The sequence below is a fragment of the Colletotrichum paranaense genome, assembly GCF_030867605.1.
Source record: "Colletotrichum paranaense strain IMI 384185 chromosome Unknown Scaffold_9.1, whole genome shotgun sequence".
Classification (NCBI taxonomy): Eukaryota; Fungi; Ascomycota; class Sordariomycetes; order Glomerellales; family Glomerellaceae; genus Colletotrichum; species Colletotrichum paranaense.
This window is the reverse complement of record NW_026848967.1, coordinates 1,313,657-1,327,891: the sequence shown is the minus strand read 5'-3', so window position 1 is coordinate 1,327,891 and position 14,235 is coordinate 1,313,657. Positions and strand designations below refer to the sequence as shown.

General features: G+C 54.7%; 7 protein-coding genes across 7 annotated transcripts; 2 read left to right on the top strand and 5 right to left on the bottom strand.

Moving 5' to 3' along the window:
- Nucleotides 1-564: 564 nt before the first annotated feature.
- On the bottom strand, nt 565-873 carry CPAR01_11190 (uncharacterized protein; the record flags this gene model as incomplete). The annotated part of the gene is made up of 1 exon (XM_060495449.1): nt 565-873. The coding sequence occupies one exon, from the start codon at nt 871-873 to the stop codon at nt 565-567; it is 309 nt and encodes a 102-aa protein (XP_060345797.1).
- A 761-nt stretch (nt 874-1,634) lies between these two features.
- Nucleotides 1,635-2,888, bottom strand: CPAR01_11189 (short chain dehydrogenase/reductase family Oxidoreductase; the record flags this gene model as incomplete). The annotated part of the gene is made up of 1 exon (XM_060495448.1): nt 1,635-2,888. The coding sequence occupies one exon, from the start codon at nt 2,886-2,888 to the stop codon at nt 1,635-1,637; it is 1,254 nt and encodes a 417-aa protein (XP_060345796.1).
- Nucleotides 2,889-3,486: 598 nt separating this feature from the next.
- On the top strand, nt 3,487-4,206 carry CPAR01_11188 (G-patch domain-containing protein; the record flags this gene model as incomplete). Its single annotated transcript, XM_060495447.1, has 1 exon — nt 3,487-4,206. The coding sequence occupies one exon, from the start codon at nt 3,487-3,489 to the stop codon at nt 4,204-4,206; it is 720 nt and encodes a 239-aa protein (XP_060345795.1).
- Nucleotides 4,207-5,769: 1,563 nt separating this feature from the next.
- CPAR01_11187 (Sec1 family protein) lies at nt 5,770-8,222 on the top strand (the record flags this gene model as incomplete). Its single annotated transcript, XM_060495446.1, has 4 exons — nt 5,770-5,953; nt 5,998-6,072; nt 6,131-6,480; nt 6,537-8,222. The coding sequence occupies 4 exons, from the start codon at nt 5,770-5,772 to the stop codon at nt 8,220-8,222; spliced, it is 2,295 nt and encodes a 764-aa protein (XP_060345794.1).
- A 70-nt stretch (nt 8,223-8,292) lies between these two features.
- Nucleotides 8,293-8,583, bottom strand: CPAR01_11186 (uncharacterized protein; the record flags this gene model as incomplete). Its single annotated transcript, XM_060495445.1, has 1 exon — nt 8,293-8,583. The coding sequence occupies one exon, from the start codon at nt 8,581-8,583 to the stop codon at nt 8,293-8,295; it is 291 nt and encodes a 96-aa protein (XP_060345793.1).
- Nucleotides 8,584-8,945: 362 nt separating this feature from the next.
- Nucleotides 8,946-9,218, bottom strand: CPAR01_11185 (uncharacterized protein; the record flags this gene model as incomplete). The annotated part of the gene is made up of 1 exon (XM_060495444.1): nt 8,946-9,218. One exon carries the CDS (start codon nt 9,216-9,218, stop codon nt 8,946-8,948), a length of 273 nt encoding a protein of 90 aa, XP_060345792.1.
- A 134-nt stretch (nt 9,219-9,352) lies between these two features.
- CPAR01_11184 (uncharacterized protein) lies at nt 9,353-13,114 on the bottom strand (the record flags this gene model as incomplete). The annotated part of the gene is made up of 5 exons (XM_060495443.1): nt 9,353-11,481; nt 11,558-11,694; nt 11,753-12,033; nt 12,112-12,371; nt 13,039-13,114. The coding sequence occupies 5 exons, from the start codon at nt 13,112-13,114 to the stop codon at nt 9,353-9,355; spliced, it is 2,883 nt and encodes a 960-aa protein (XP_060345791.1).
- Between the last annotated feature and the right edge of the window lie 1,121 nt (nt 13,115-14,235).

Below are 14,235 nucleotides of genomic sequence, written 5' to 3'. Positions count from 1 at the left end.
TTTTGCCTTGTCTGTCCTCCCTTCGTTTCTTTTCTGGGCATTGCGTACTATCCTAGATGGATGTCTAGTCAGTTCAGACAACTTGAACTTCTCAGGGACCTCGTAATTCTCCTGCTCATCAGTCATGTCTTGAACACACAAGAGTCGCTGACTCTCGAGCATTACAGCTCTCAATCAACCACTCCGTAATCCTCCTGACTGCTCTTCCTTTCCCCCAATACTTTAAGACAGGTGATAGCCACCCTACGTAGGTAGCGCCCATCAGCTTTACGCGAGAAGCCATGATAAATGAAATTTGACCCAAGGAAATGAACAAGTCTGAAGTGGCATGAGGGTATTCGCCATCTATCAGACTGAACAGAAGCCGCCTCTAGCAGCCTCTCCTCCAAAGCACCTATTCACCTCGTCGGCTTCGGCAAAGACTAGGTATTCAACTACACCAGCCTCACAAAACTGACATTACTGCTCTCCCCCACGAAGCTTCGATAAGCATTGCTCGTCCAACTGAGAGTTGGAAAAAAAAAAAAATGTGTAAAACTTGAATCACACTCAATCCCACTCCCATCACAGCTTCGGCGCAGAATTTCCCTCGGCTGCCAGCCTCCTTCGCCCATCCTGATAGACATAGCCGTGCGCTACGGGACTGAGGACCATGCCAGGCGCCAGGGTGACTGGCGGCCGGCGCAGCTTCTCCGTGAAGAAGACGGGATGCCGAATTGATGAGTTATGCTGCTGCTGGTGCTGTTGATGCTGCTGATGATAATGCTGCCGCTGCGCAATTCCTGTCTCAGCGACGGCGTGATGCCGAGGTAGTGATGTCGCGGCTGTTGCGGTGTGATGCGCCATGCCTAATGACGTCGCGGCGTTGGACATTGTATCTGCCGAGTAGCTCAAAAAAGAATTATGTGTGACTTGTCCTTCAAATGGTTCGAAAACAGGAGGCTGTTAAAGCTTCACTTCAAGGTCGGCATCTCTTACAGGAGCGTATGTTGATTTGAGATTCTGTCGTCATGTTATTCCTTGCGGGGAAAGATTACACACGCGCAACTACCCCCCCCCCCCCCGGCTCGCCGAGCTCCAAGTCTTGGGGTAGTAATGGCACCCGAGGCCACGGCACTTGCACGGTGAAGGGTGGGGGCGGGCCCCCCGGACTTTTGGAGCTCAACGGTGAGAAAGAGTCCGAGTCCCAAAGGCTCCTACCACCCAGCTTTCATCCGGGAAAACCTCCTTCCTTAACCCGATGGTAAGGTATATAGCCCCCTTCCAATCCCATTCCTGTCACCAGAACATCAGCGCCCGTCTAGGTCGGCGATATCAGGTCAAGCTGTGTGCGAGGTGGTCGGATTGGTTAAGATTAACATATATATTAAGTCAGAGTTCGGGTTGACTGAGGGGCGGGCTGTTCGAGTCCGGCCAGGGGCGTGAATTATAAGACCAGTATTCCTCCTTCTTCCTTTCCTATTGGATTTTGGTCTAACATAAATCCAATAGTCAATACTTTATAAAGCCAGAGTAAGTTAATGTTCCCGGGAAAGATGCATGTAGCGTTCGTGCAAGTAACTGTGTTAGCAGCCACTTGCTTTCTCATTAAGTAGGTAATCTATATAGATGGCATCCAAACGCCTCCAAGGCTTTTATGATGTCTCCTTCTTGGACTTCTTTTTACTCTTTGCCTTTTGCGACTCCTTGCCCTTCTTGATAGCCTCAACTAGAGACTCAACCTCCTTCACCTTCTCCGCCTCCTTGGCCTCCTTGGCCCTTTCCTCCTCCATCTTCTTCTCCAGCGCCCTGAGAGCAGCCGAGTCCTTTTCCGTCGTCTCAATGAGCTTATCGCTCTCCTCCCACAGCTTCTTGGCCACCTCGTCGTCCTCAATCTCTGTCCGCGCAAAGTCCACGATCCGGCACTCCTTGATCAGCTTGCCGGCGCCCGCGCGCACGAGACTAGACTCCATGGCCGCGTACAGGATCGCCTGCGCGCCCTGCTCCGGGCTCTTGAGGAAGAGCCACGGCAGCGGGTAGGCGGCAATGTAGGCGAACAGGCCGAGCAGCGAGCCCCGCGAAAGCCAGCGACGCATGCCCGGCGTGCGGCTGAAGCCCGGGTCGACGAAGAAGACGCGCGCGTTCATGGGCAGCTGGTCGGGCCGCTTGTAGTTGTCGAGGTGCTTCTGGAAGGCCTGGCCGAAGACCATGAGCGCCAGCTTGCTGCGCTTGTAGGCCGTACCTGGCGACCACGTCTTCTTGTCGAGGGGTTCCTTGAGGGACGGGGAGCCGATGTAGGAAGAGCACGAGGCGAAGATGATGCGCACGTCGCGGTCCCAGGGCTGGGCCTTGATGGCGGGGCTGAGGATGGAGAGCAGGTGGAAGTTGGCGAGGTAGTTGACCATCCACGTCTCCTCTATGCCCTCGACCGTCTCCTTACGCTTAGCCGACGCCGGGGTGATTGTAGCAGCGGCGAGGATAATCATGTCGAGCCGGCGCGGCGGGGAGTTGTCGATCCACTTCGTCGCAAACTTTCGGATGCTGTGCAGGGACGAGAGGTCGACATGCTCGGCGTAGATGAGCTCGTTGCCGGTCCGGGCGCGCACGTCGCCAATGTACTCGACCAGGAAGGGGTCCGACACGGGGGTGTGCGTGAGGAGGATGATTTGTGCGCCGCGGCTGCCGAGCTCTAGCACCGTCGTCGCTCCTATGCCCGACGTCCCGCCCGTTATCATGACTACCCTCCCGTGCATGTCTCGCTCGGCCGTGTTGGAAGCACCCGAGCTCCATAGCTTGATGAAGACGAGGACCGCTACCGCCGCGGCGGTCTTGAGTATGAACCACCAGTTCTCCGTGACATATGTCGGGAGGCCGGCTTCGGCGATGTAGCCAAAGTAATCGAGAGGCATTGCGAGCGAGTCACTGGGTTAAAGCTGGAGAAAAGGCGTGTTAGGGCGACTGTCGAGCATGCTGGGGTAGCAATGCTTCGAAGGCGTATTCGTATGGGGGGACGACTCGGGCTCGTTGCAGTGTCGCGTACGAGGTCGTTGAGAAAGCAGGCCGGTCGATGTGGGCGTTTGCCTTTGCGTGCGTACGAAATATGCGTAAGTTGTTCGAGTGTGTGACGAAGCCGCCAGCTTGCCTTCTAGAACAGAGGTAGAAAGCTGATGTGCCGCCAGGGGATTTCCGAATTGCGATGACAGGGGCGGTCCCACTCTGGCGGCAGCCCAGCGGCGGTGGCTTCCAGAATCCAGGGGCACTAATCGCAGAGTTTGCAGGGGATTGAGGCCGCCGCTGGCTGCCTCGCTGACATAATGGGGTTGGTCTCGCCCCCTTGTCGAAGAAGTGGAACTTCTTCATCAACCGTTCCCCCATCACCCTGCCCCTTCATCTCACCATATCATTGCACTAGCAGACGGCAACACTCGACATAACCCGAGTTCTCCTCCACGAGTGCACTTGCTGAGGAACAGGTGGTGGCAAGTGTGCTGTGCAAGTATTGCCGAAATGCGGCGACGGGTGGAAGACGACGAGGACTATGAAGAGGAAGAGGACGTACCGCTTCAACATCGACGACCCTTTGGCGCGGGAATCAGCCGCAAGCCCATCCAGTTCGTCAAGGCATCAGATCCAAACCTGAGTACGACACAGGCGGCCAATAAAACAAAAAGCGGCGCTTCCGTTGGCGACTTTTACCTCAGCCTCGTGCTCGGTGACAAGAAGCAAGCGGAAGCCGAAAAGCCTTCGCGAGCAGCAGGGCAAGTATGCGCCGTGTGCGAGTTGCCCGTGGATAAAGACGACGCCGTGGGAGAGGTCGGCAATGACAATAACAAGCCCACGACAAGTAGACAAAAGCAGCATGAGTCTTCGATTGCTCACCAAGTCTGCCTCACACACTCACATCCCCCATCAGCACTAGATCGGTCGCGCATGGGCTTGACATATCTTTCATCCCATGGCTGGGACCCTGATTCACGCAAGGGGCTCGGTGCTGAAGAGCAAGGCATGCAGTATCCCCTGAAGACTCGACCAAAGGAGGACAAATACGGTTTGGGTCTCAAGATCCCAAAAGGCATCCAGGGAAGAATTGAAAAGAAGAAGCCGCAGATGCTGGATGCGAAGCAATGCAGAAAGAAGGCCGATGAAGACAAGAGAAAGGCTGAGAGGTTGCGAGAGATGTTTTACGCCAGCGAAGACATTGACAAATACCTGGGGACCGGTTTATAAGGGGATAGGAGTCATGAGAAGCAATGAGATACCCATAATGGAGGACGAATAACGAAACTTGAGCCTAACAAAATCCGTTTTAATTTACAGATATACGGTCTTGAACCTTGATCAAGTGAATTCGCCTTGTACAACTATTACAAGACTTCCATATACTGCCAAATTACCGCAGTTCACACTCGTAATATCCAAAAACGGCCATCACAAAGAATAATGGCTTGGCCATGGAGTGGAATAGGTAAAGCTGACGAAGAGACGGGTAAGAGATTGGCTTTGAAACACACAAGGGATTGTCTTGAGCAAACAACCATCATCCTTGCGACGGGGAGGCTACGAGAATATCTCCCGCCGTGCCGCCGCCGCATCTTCAAAAAGCGCCGCCGTTGTGAGGTGCAGGTGCGAACCTGGAAGGCGGTGACCTCATTCATCGCTCCTTTGGGGGCCGAAAGTGGGGGAATGCCGCTGCACTACCTACCTTACTGTGTATGTAAGGTAGGTATGGCACTAGGCTAAGTACCTCCAAGTACCTGTCCTAAGGTGCTGGGCAGTATCCGTACCAGGATTTGTGTTGCATAGCATTTTGGGCGAGGGGTCAGACCAGTTCCAATGGGGAGTCCAGGACTACGGAGTACCTTACGGCCCTGCTTGCCCGGGCCCCGCCCCCCCTCCTGGGCCTCAACTTGAAGCGCGGGCGGGAGTACTGAGGAAAGTAGCGGTGCGGTGCGCAGTGGAACGGGAAATGGAACCAGAAATGGAACTGGGAACGGGGACTGGGACGTGGAACTACCTGCCTCTCCCGTTCTTCTACCTCTGTCTTTCCAAGCCTTGAACCTGCTGGCCTTTTGACTTCCAGTCGCACCAGGTCATTGCGTTTACCTTCTTCCGGTCAACCTCGACGATAGACCAGATAACTCACGTTTCCCACTGCAGACATCCCTCTACTACATAGTAACACAGCTCCTAGTGCTGTGCGAGCTCGACCAATCTTGCCTCTTCCGATCGTAACTCCTCCAACTCACCTCACCCACCCACCTCACCTGCCACTACCACCACCACCACCATAATACCACGACAAAGCTGTCTGACCGCATAGGAACGTACCCTGCCAGACCTTGCCTTGCTTCCTTTCCCCCTTCCCCAAGCTCCGGTTTGGGTCTTCGGAGCATTGAAAGTCCCACAACTGCGACCGGTCCTTCGTTCATCTTGAAACCCCGCCAGACCCAGACAACCACGACAACGAAGCCCAAGACAACAACCACCAATCTCCCAGCTAAACATACATACCTGGTGGCTCTCGAATTCCACCCGACGTCTCATTCTCCAGGACCTGGGCCCCACGATTCATAAAGCTCGACAACGCGCATTCCTCCAGCCTTGTCCGCCTTTCTTTACTTCGCTGCCACGCTATCTGTGCAGCACCTCAATTTACACAGGCGCACCCGCCCACCGTCGTCGCTCGATCACAGTCGCCGTCCGACAACCTTCTACCTCAGAGCGACAAATTCCGCTTCCCTTACACGACGCATTGCCAGTTGTCCGCTGCCCACGCGGCAACTTGCCACGATGGGTGTCTCCACGCTCCAGGAGCAGCATGACGGTGAGCTGGCTCAAAGCCCGAGAGCCCACGATGCTCTGCAAGCCTCTTCCGCTCTCGATACTGACAATTTGGACAGTCATCATCGACACAATCAAGAACATTACACGAGGCGACGTGAGATCCACCCGATACCTGGCGAGCTGCCTGCGAGTCAACAAGCTAACCATGACGAAACCCACAGTGGAAAGTCTTAGTTGTTGACGACGACTCCCACAAGATTATAGACAACGTTGTCAAGGAAGATGACATTCTTAACAACAATATCGCCAGTATGTCGCGCGACCACGTTTCCTCCTTGCAACGGTACAAGTCCTAACCACCCTCTAGACATCGAGCGAATCGAGCAGAAGCGAGATATGAATCCTGAAATGGACGCCATCTACATTCTGTCCCCGAAAGAGAATATCGTCGAAATCCTTATCAACGACTTTGAGCGCCGCAGATACAAGGAAGCGTACCTGGTGTGGACCGGTGTCTTGGATCCGAGGATCCGTCGCATGATTGATGGCTGTCCGCCGGCCAAGCAACGCATCGCAGGGTTCGAAACCTTGTCGATCGATTTCTTCCCTCGGGAGTCGCATTTGATCACCTTCAAAGACCCTTGGAGCTTTCCAATTCTTTACCACCCCGCGTGCAACAATTTGGTGGCGCGACACATGAAGATTCTAGCACAGAAGGTTCGTAACAGACAGATGGCAGGCTACACAACTTGCCTTGCTGACGAGCAGATCAGATCACCGGCGTGTGCGTTACACTTGGCGAGTACCCAAAAGTCCGATACTACAGACCGAAGAGCCCGCTCCATGAAGCCGCCGTGCTTGCCTCTCATCTAGCTCGTTTCGTGCAGGAGGAGTTGGACGAATATGCACAGTGGAACCCAAACTTTCCACCACAGTCGTCGCGGCCCGTGGGAACGCTCGTCATCACGGACAGATCAATGGATATCTTGGCGCCTCTGGTTCACGAGTTCACATATCAGGCAATGGCCCACGACCTTCTCCCGATACAAGATGGGGACAAGGTGACGTATCGCATGGTCACAAACGAGGGCACCGCACAAGAGGAAGAGAAAGACGTGGAGCTATCTGACAAGGATCCGGTCTGGGTCGACAACCGACACCGACACATGAAAGATACTATTGATAAACTAATGGGAGACTTCCGGAAGTTCTTGGAGTCTAACCCTAATTTCACCAACGAGGAGCAGGAGACGACGAGCTTGAACGCCATCAGAGACATGCTGGCTGGTTTGCCGCAGTTCCAAGAGATGAAGGAGGCGTACTCGCTTCATCTGAGTCTGGCGCAAGAAGCCATGAACAAATTTCAAGATCACAAGCTGCCAGACATTGCTTCGGTAGAGCAGACTCTTGCCACAGGATTGGACGAGGACTTCAGGAAGCCTAAAAACATATTGGACCAAGTCGTGCGGCTTCTGGACGACGACGCCATCACCCCATCAGACAGATTGCGTCTGATCATTCTCTACGTGCTGTATAGAGACGGTGTTGTGATGGAGGATATCAACCGGTTGCTCGCGCATTCGGGCCTGCCGCAAGGAGACGGGGAAATAGTAGTCAACCTCGAGATGCTGGGCGGACACCCGGTGCGTGGTGGCCTAAAAGACGTTCGACCTCCTCAACCACCCCTGTTCCAAAAGAACACCAAAGCAGCAGAGATCAGCGAGGAATACTCGCTATCACGTTTCGAGACGGCTATGCAGACGATGCTTGATGAACTCTGCCGAGGCACTCTCGATCAAACCACATTCCCTTACGTGAAGCCACCAGCTGATCCCAACGAGGACCTCTTGGCCTCACAACAAGGCTCATTGCGTGCCGGTAGGCCGAATTGGGCATCATCTGGCCGACGACCACCTGAAAATCGACAGCGCTTTATTGTTTTCATGGCTGGTGGCGCAACATACAGCGAGAGCCGTGCTTGCTACGACGTTTCCGCCCGCCAAGGCAAGGACATCTTCCTGGTGACGAGCCACATGCTCACACCTCAACTTTACGTCCGCCAAGTAGGCGATTTGGGCAAGGACAAGCGCACGCTCGACATACCAATGGAGCGACCGACACCGCGTGCTCCTGCGTGGGTTTATGAGAAGCCTGCCCCTCCGCCCAACCCTATGGCGCAACGCCCTGCCCCCGGTATGGCACCGCCGGGCGCACCGTCACCGGCGGGTGGACCACGCAGAGCACCTGCGCCAGGTGGTTTACCTGGGCGTCCCGCCGCGCCGCCAACGGCTCAGATGAGCAATATGAACCTCAACGCGCCTCTTCCGCCCCTGGCGAATGGCGGCGGAGCGTCACCTGCCCCGTCTGACGGCGGCAAACCGCAAAAGCTGGAGAAGGATAAGAAGAAGCGCAACTTTTTGGGTATGAAGAAGAGCCACAAGGACAAGGATAAGCACTGAGTTGAAAGGCGTAAATGGAAGGGAGATGCGGAAATTTTGGCTCTCGAATGGATTTTTACCCATCTCACTGTCAGCTTTCCTTAAACCCCCCCCCCCCTTTTCTTGCACATTCTGTTGCCAGCGTGGCGTTCTTTGGTGTTGAATCAGGGGCGGGTGCAACAATTCCCATAAATGGCCTCTTCTTGGCTTTCCCTCTTCTTACCTCTCCGTGGGTTTTGCATACGATGTGGAGGAGGGAGAGAAGGAAGATGCAGGCGGGAAAGGGGTGAGGGCAGTTGGCTGACTGAGCCGGATGGTCTGTGTATATATGTACTCTGGATCTATCGTGGAACCAAATCACACAAAACTCGACAAGTATCATCGACAGATCTTTCTCGCGTATTCCAATTGACAGAAACCGACTCGTGCATTATGATAATATCGTTGATGGAGTGAAAGGCTGGCTCTTTCTCATGAAGACAATTGACATGATTGACCGTTCAAGCAATCATCAGGGAATGCACAAATCACATTATCATACTTCACCATGGTAGCAAGGCACAGCTTTTTGGAAGCCAGGAAGACCAACATCCATTTCATTTCATTCGTGTCCACCGCGGTAGACTAAAGGTAACATGAGGGATATCCTATCCCACCCCCCACCCCCCTTCCTCAGAAACTCGCCAACCTTGTTTTCTGCTCTTGATTGTACCATCGCCTAGAACCCTTGTCTTCTGAGAGGACCTAGAGCCCTTCCGTTGTGGGCCTGAGCCAAAACAAAGATGTCTGCTTAGTTGTGGGTTCCCTCCGCTCATAAGCATAGGAAACGTATCGCATAAGCATGTAACCTCGTCGAGGTAGTTGAGGCGGTGCCTCGCCTACGCGAAGCTGATAGACTGGGCTCCTCCCACATTTGAGGAGAAACCTAGTATTCGAGGATGAGTGATTGGGTACTAGTTCAGCAAATCCGACAAGCAACATGTCGTTATACCGGCATTTACGTTTATGGTGTTTCATAACATGCCCTTTTCAAAGACACACATCTGAACATTTGGTGATGAGACTCGAACAAGGTAAATGTAGCAGTAGAAATGCTACGGAAGTATAGCCTCTACTAAAGAGGCCGATGGTAGTTCCATGATGTGGGTAGTTTACTGTCTCCGGAACGCCTGAGCGGCGCCAGGAGGCATGCGTCCGTCAAAGGGGAAGCCATGACCTTCGGGTCCGCCCGGACCAGGGAAGCCAGGCATTCCGGGAGGAGGGATAAATCCCGGAGGCGGTCCACCGAAGAAACCCGGGGGAGGAGGCATGTTGCGTGGCGGGGGACCTGCCATGGCCTCAGGGGGAGGGAAGGCTCCGGGAGGGAAGTTCGGGGGGAACATAGCGGCCATTGGGTGATTGCGGCCAGGACCACCAGCGAGACCAGGAGGCGGAATGATGGATCTCTGCTGAGGGGGCATGGGAGGACCGCCGCCACCCTGCTGAATCCAGTTGGGGTTCATTTGGTCCAAACCGGGAGGCGGGGGAGGACGTTGCAAAATCTGCGTGGGTTGCATGCGCGCTTCTGGCTCAGGGTGGTGGAAACCCTCATCCATAAAGCCAGGCGGGCCTTGGCCACGCAGTTGGCGCTGAGAACCACGGCCGCCCTGCGGAAGTCCCTGCTGGAAGTCGGGTTCGCGGTCTGGAGCATGCGGGATCTGAGCGGCGCGCTGGGGTTGCGGCATGCGCATGAGGAGTTGCTGTTCCGTTCGTGGGGGCTCGGGCTGGTTCCTCATCAAGTTCATCAAGAACTCGGTGTTGCTCATGTTGCGGCCTTGGTTTGGTTCCATTCGGCCGGACCCCTGGCTTGAAGCCTGGTGGCGTTGTCCAACTAGCTCTTGGAGCAGTTGGTCTTGACGAGCAGCAGGCGGCTGCTGCTGGTGAGGCATCGTTGGACGCGGGGCAAGAATATCTGACATGGACATGGATCCCTGCGGCATGCGAGGGCGGGGGTCCTCTCGGCGCTCGCCGCCATACTGTTGGAATGGCTCGGGCGACGCGACGGAGCTGGAAGGAGCATGCTCGCGAGCAGGCGGGGGAGGTTCCTGGAATGGTTGCGAAGCAGGCGGCGTGGCTGATTGAAGATTTGAACGCTGCAGCTTCATGAGCAATGCTTGGAAAGCTTGCTTCTCATTGTCGGGAGCCGGCCCAGATAGATCAGGGCCACCGAAAGGAAGGCCTGCCATGGGTGTTGAAGGCTCCGTCTTCATTCGTTGGGTGGGGTCATCTTGAGGGGCATTGAAGAATGAGGTAAACCGAGAGGACTTGCCACCGCCTGTCTTAGACTTGGAAGGAGTCTCTCTCTTGGGCTCGCTCGGTGAGCTGACGTCCAAGCCAGCAGTAGAAGCGAACTTGAGGAAGAATTGGTCGGGGCCAATCTCCACAGCGGGTGCGGAAGCAACAGCTGGCTGCTCGCCTTTGATTGCAGCCTCGACTGCGGCAGCTGGCGTCTTGTCCTCGGCAGGACCGTTGCGACTCGCCTTCATACTTTCCATGAATTTCTTGAAATCCTCTTCGGTATGGCCTCCTGCCTTTTCTCCGGCAGGTTCATCGAACCATTCGGGCTCTCGCTCCTGTCTATGTTCGCCGCGCTCCCAGCGACGCTCATAGTTCCTGCCAGTGCTCTTTTCTTCGACGGGCTCAGCCTCCCGGTTCCGGTCTCTCCAGCTCTTGGCCCGGTCAATGCGCTCGCGAGCCGTCAACGGAGGCTTCTCAGGAGTGTTGGCACTGTTGGTATTGTTACTGGCGGTGCTGTTGTCATTCTTGAACCAGGGCTCCGACTTGCCCCTGCTAAGGCCATTGCGGGGCCGCGGCTCAGCTTCCTCGTGGTCATGCTCCTTGTCGTGATGGTCGAAGGTGCGGTGGGTACGGTCTCTAGGGCCCTCACGGTCGTCGCGATCACGGGGGCGGCGCTCATTGGGAAGCCTATCACCACCACCAGCGCCCATGCGACCTTGAAAGCGCTCGGCGCCCTCGTGCCCGAAGCTCTTGCGCGGCTTCACTGTACTCCATCCCTCCTGATCCTGTGGGTCACCGTCGCCGCGACGACGACCAAAGTTTGTGTTTCTCGAATCGCGGAAGCGGTCGCCTTCTGGGGTGTCACCATTGCGATTGCGGAAATTAAAGCGACTGGGCGAGTCAGCGTCCTTGAGGCCCTTGTCATTGTCAAAAGGTTTGCCATTGCGCAGGGTCGCAGAGGCGAAGGCGGTTCGAGGAGGTCCGAGAATAATGTCTTCGGGGTCTGCAATTGAAATTTGGGTCAGTTGGGATTGCTCAAGGGGCGAGGAAAATGAGGAGACACCGAGGTGGAGACATACTGGCGCTGTTTCGCGAGACGTGGCGGTCAACGCCAGGGCGACGATTCGTCTGATCAAGCAAGGGATTATCGTGGCTTCTTCTGTCAGTAGTGGGTTTGGTGACGTTGGTCTGGGTTCGATTGTTATCGGGAGGTGGTCTGGAAGAAAGAGTTAGAAAAGAGGGAGTTTTGTCTGAGGGATATGGTGACGGCATACCCCATCCATTCTTCAGCGGGCGGTAAAGCAGATGGTTTGATGCATAGTGGTGATTCTCGCAGGTGAATGAGGACCTCTGCTGAATACTGGAGTGCCATAGCAGCAGGAAGATGCAAAGCGCATCCGAGGACAGGTAGGAAGGCTATTGGTGGTGTGGCGATGGTGATGTTTGCATGAACAGATGTCGATGATTCGGTCGACAGAAGGAAGGGAGGAGCTGTCGTCGGAGGCAGGTAGGTTGCTTCGCCAGTTGGAGAGGAGATAGATGCGGTGCTGTAGTACTAGTAGGTGGTGCGGTGTTTGGCGCCTAAGGTTGAGGTTGTGTTCGTCGATGCCGTTGTTGCGATGGTTCTTTGTACGTCACAGGGGTGAAGAGGGGGGTGGATTGTGGTGGTTATGGTGATGTCGAGGAAGGTCAAGTCGAGTCGGTCGGTCGGCGGTCGGTGCCGGTCGCAGTTGATGGTCCAGTCAGAATGGAAGATGGTGGGAGATGGGACAGACAGGACGGGAGTGTCTGTACGGAATACGGAGTATCCGTAGGACTGGCTCCGATCGGGCTGCACTACTGCGTACTGCGTCGAGGGCGCTGGCAGTGGTTGGGTAGCTTGATGCGACGAGGCTGGCAATCAGGGACAGGCAAGGCGAAGAGGGTATGATGGTTTGGTGTTTTGATGGTTCAGAGTGATGCAATATCTGATGCGGAGTGAGAGATTATTGTCATGGGCGAATTTCGGCAGCGAACTGTCAGGGCGTGTAAAGGTAAGGTAAGGTAGCTGGGTAGGTAGGTGGTACGAATAGAGACGGTGCAGGTGGTCAAAGGAGGTTTTGGCACTTGGGACGAAACCTGGTGGAGGAGGTGCTCGCTCAGGTGCTCAGGTGCCCAGGTCTACCTGCTTCCACTAGCAGCCAAGCACTCCACTCCCCACCTCACCACGCTGCTCGCCGTATACCTCACCTCAGTCTGTAGGTACTACGGAAGGTAGGTAAGGTAAGGTGACCAGCGCAGCGTCGGGGCAGCTGTGCCAGGTCACCGTCAAGTGTGTCCCTCCCGTCACCCTCCACCATTTCTACATTTCCACTCACCTCCCGTCCGAGGCTTCTGAGAAATGTACCTGTCGCCTGTCGGCTTTGTGATAAGGTAAGTACCTATTGATGTATCTACTCTGAAAAGGGAGGCAGGCACGTCAACTTGTCAAAGACCTCCAAGTTCCATCTCATGGAAGGAGCATTGGAGTCAGAAATCAGGTACGTATTCGTGCCTACCCTTGGCGCTTCACCTCTCTTACTTTCCCCTCCTTGCTGCGTGCGGCGTAGGCGTGCGGCGTGCCTGCTTCCCTTCCAGGTTCTCCTGGCCCCTGCCATCTCGAGGCAAAGAGGCAAATGCAACCAAACCCTCACCCCTGTACCTGGGCTCACCTTAGGTCAACCTATTTGTTCACCTTAGGTAACTCCCTCCACCGAGCCATACTATTACTGCGTAATAACTCGCTTAGAGGGTAACACCATTGGCCAAGGTATTGGACATAAACTCGACATCTCTTTATGGTGTCTATAGCAATAGAGACTCGAAGCTCTACTCGACCGACTCACATGTACAAAGGCATGTCCATGTTTCTCGGCTGCTTGTTCAAATGGTCTGCCTCCAAAGGCCCATGCTGTGGGATTCTCGACCTTAAAAAAGCCCGGACCAGGAGACTGTCCAAGTTGCAGGTACGTACCTCCTTCTCTCTGAGAGATGGGGGAAACAATCGCACACTTCCGCCCCACCATCTCCTTCCTAGAGCTTAACCGAGATCTGAATGCTGCTTACCTTAACATTCAGCGTTACATCCTCTGTCTTGGAACTTTGGACATTTCCCGTTCATCGAGCCTTCCATATCACGACTTGCGCGACCAACTCACCGAGCACATAAATCCAGGCAGTTTTCGGAATATGCCGGTGGATGCCATGGCAAGTTACAAAGTTGAACACTTGAGAGCCAAGTATGGCTCAGCCTATCAGCGTCTACACAATTCTTCTCACAAAAGGTCGAGTCCCTGGGCCAGCAAAAGCGGGAAAAGACACACGGTTTCACGACTGACCGGACCTCGTTCCCTCCTTTTTTCGAGCCTAGTCCCAATCTTAATTCTCCTATTCCATCTGGTTTCGAGCTACTTGTGAGAATTCCATCTTCACTTCATCTGTTGTGGCATTAGTGGTTCCTGTGAGACACACATAATCTCGCGAGCTTGTAGCTATTTCTTGGTGTTCACTTACAACCACTTCACCGCCTCTTGGGTTCCTCACTGTAGTTCGTCCTTTTGCAACTTCATCCAAGCAAAACCCTCGAAAGGGCAGGAGACTTGTTTTCCCCCGTCCGCATGCAACACGTTCTCGCTGTCATTCGCTTATCTTTAGATTAAATCGCCTCACACTAGTCCGAACTTGTCAATCTAGGGGTCTAAGGGTCGGGCCCACCCACGACATTTAAAAGCTTCACCCC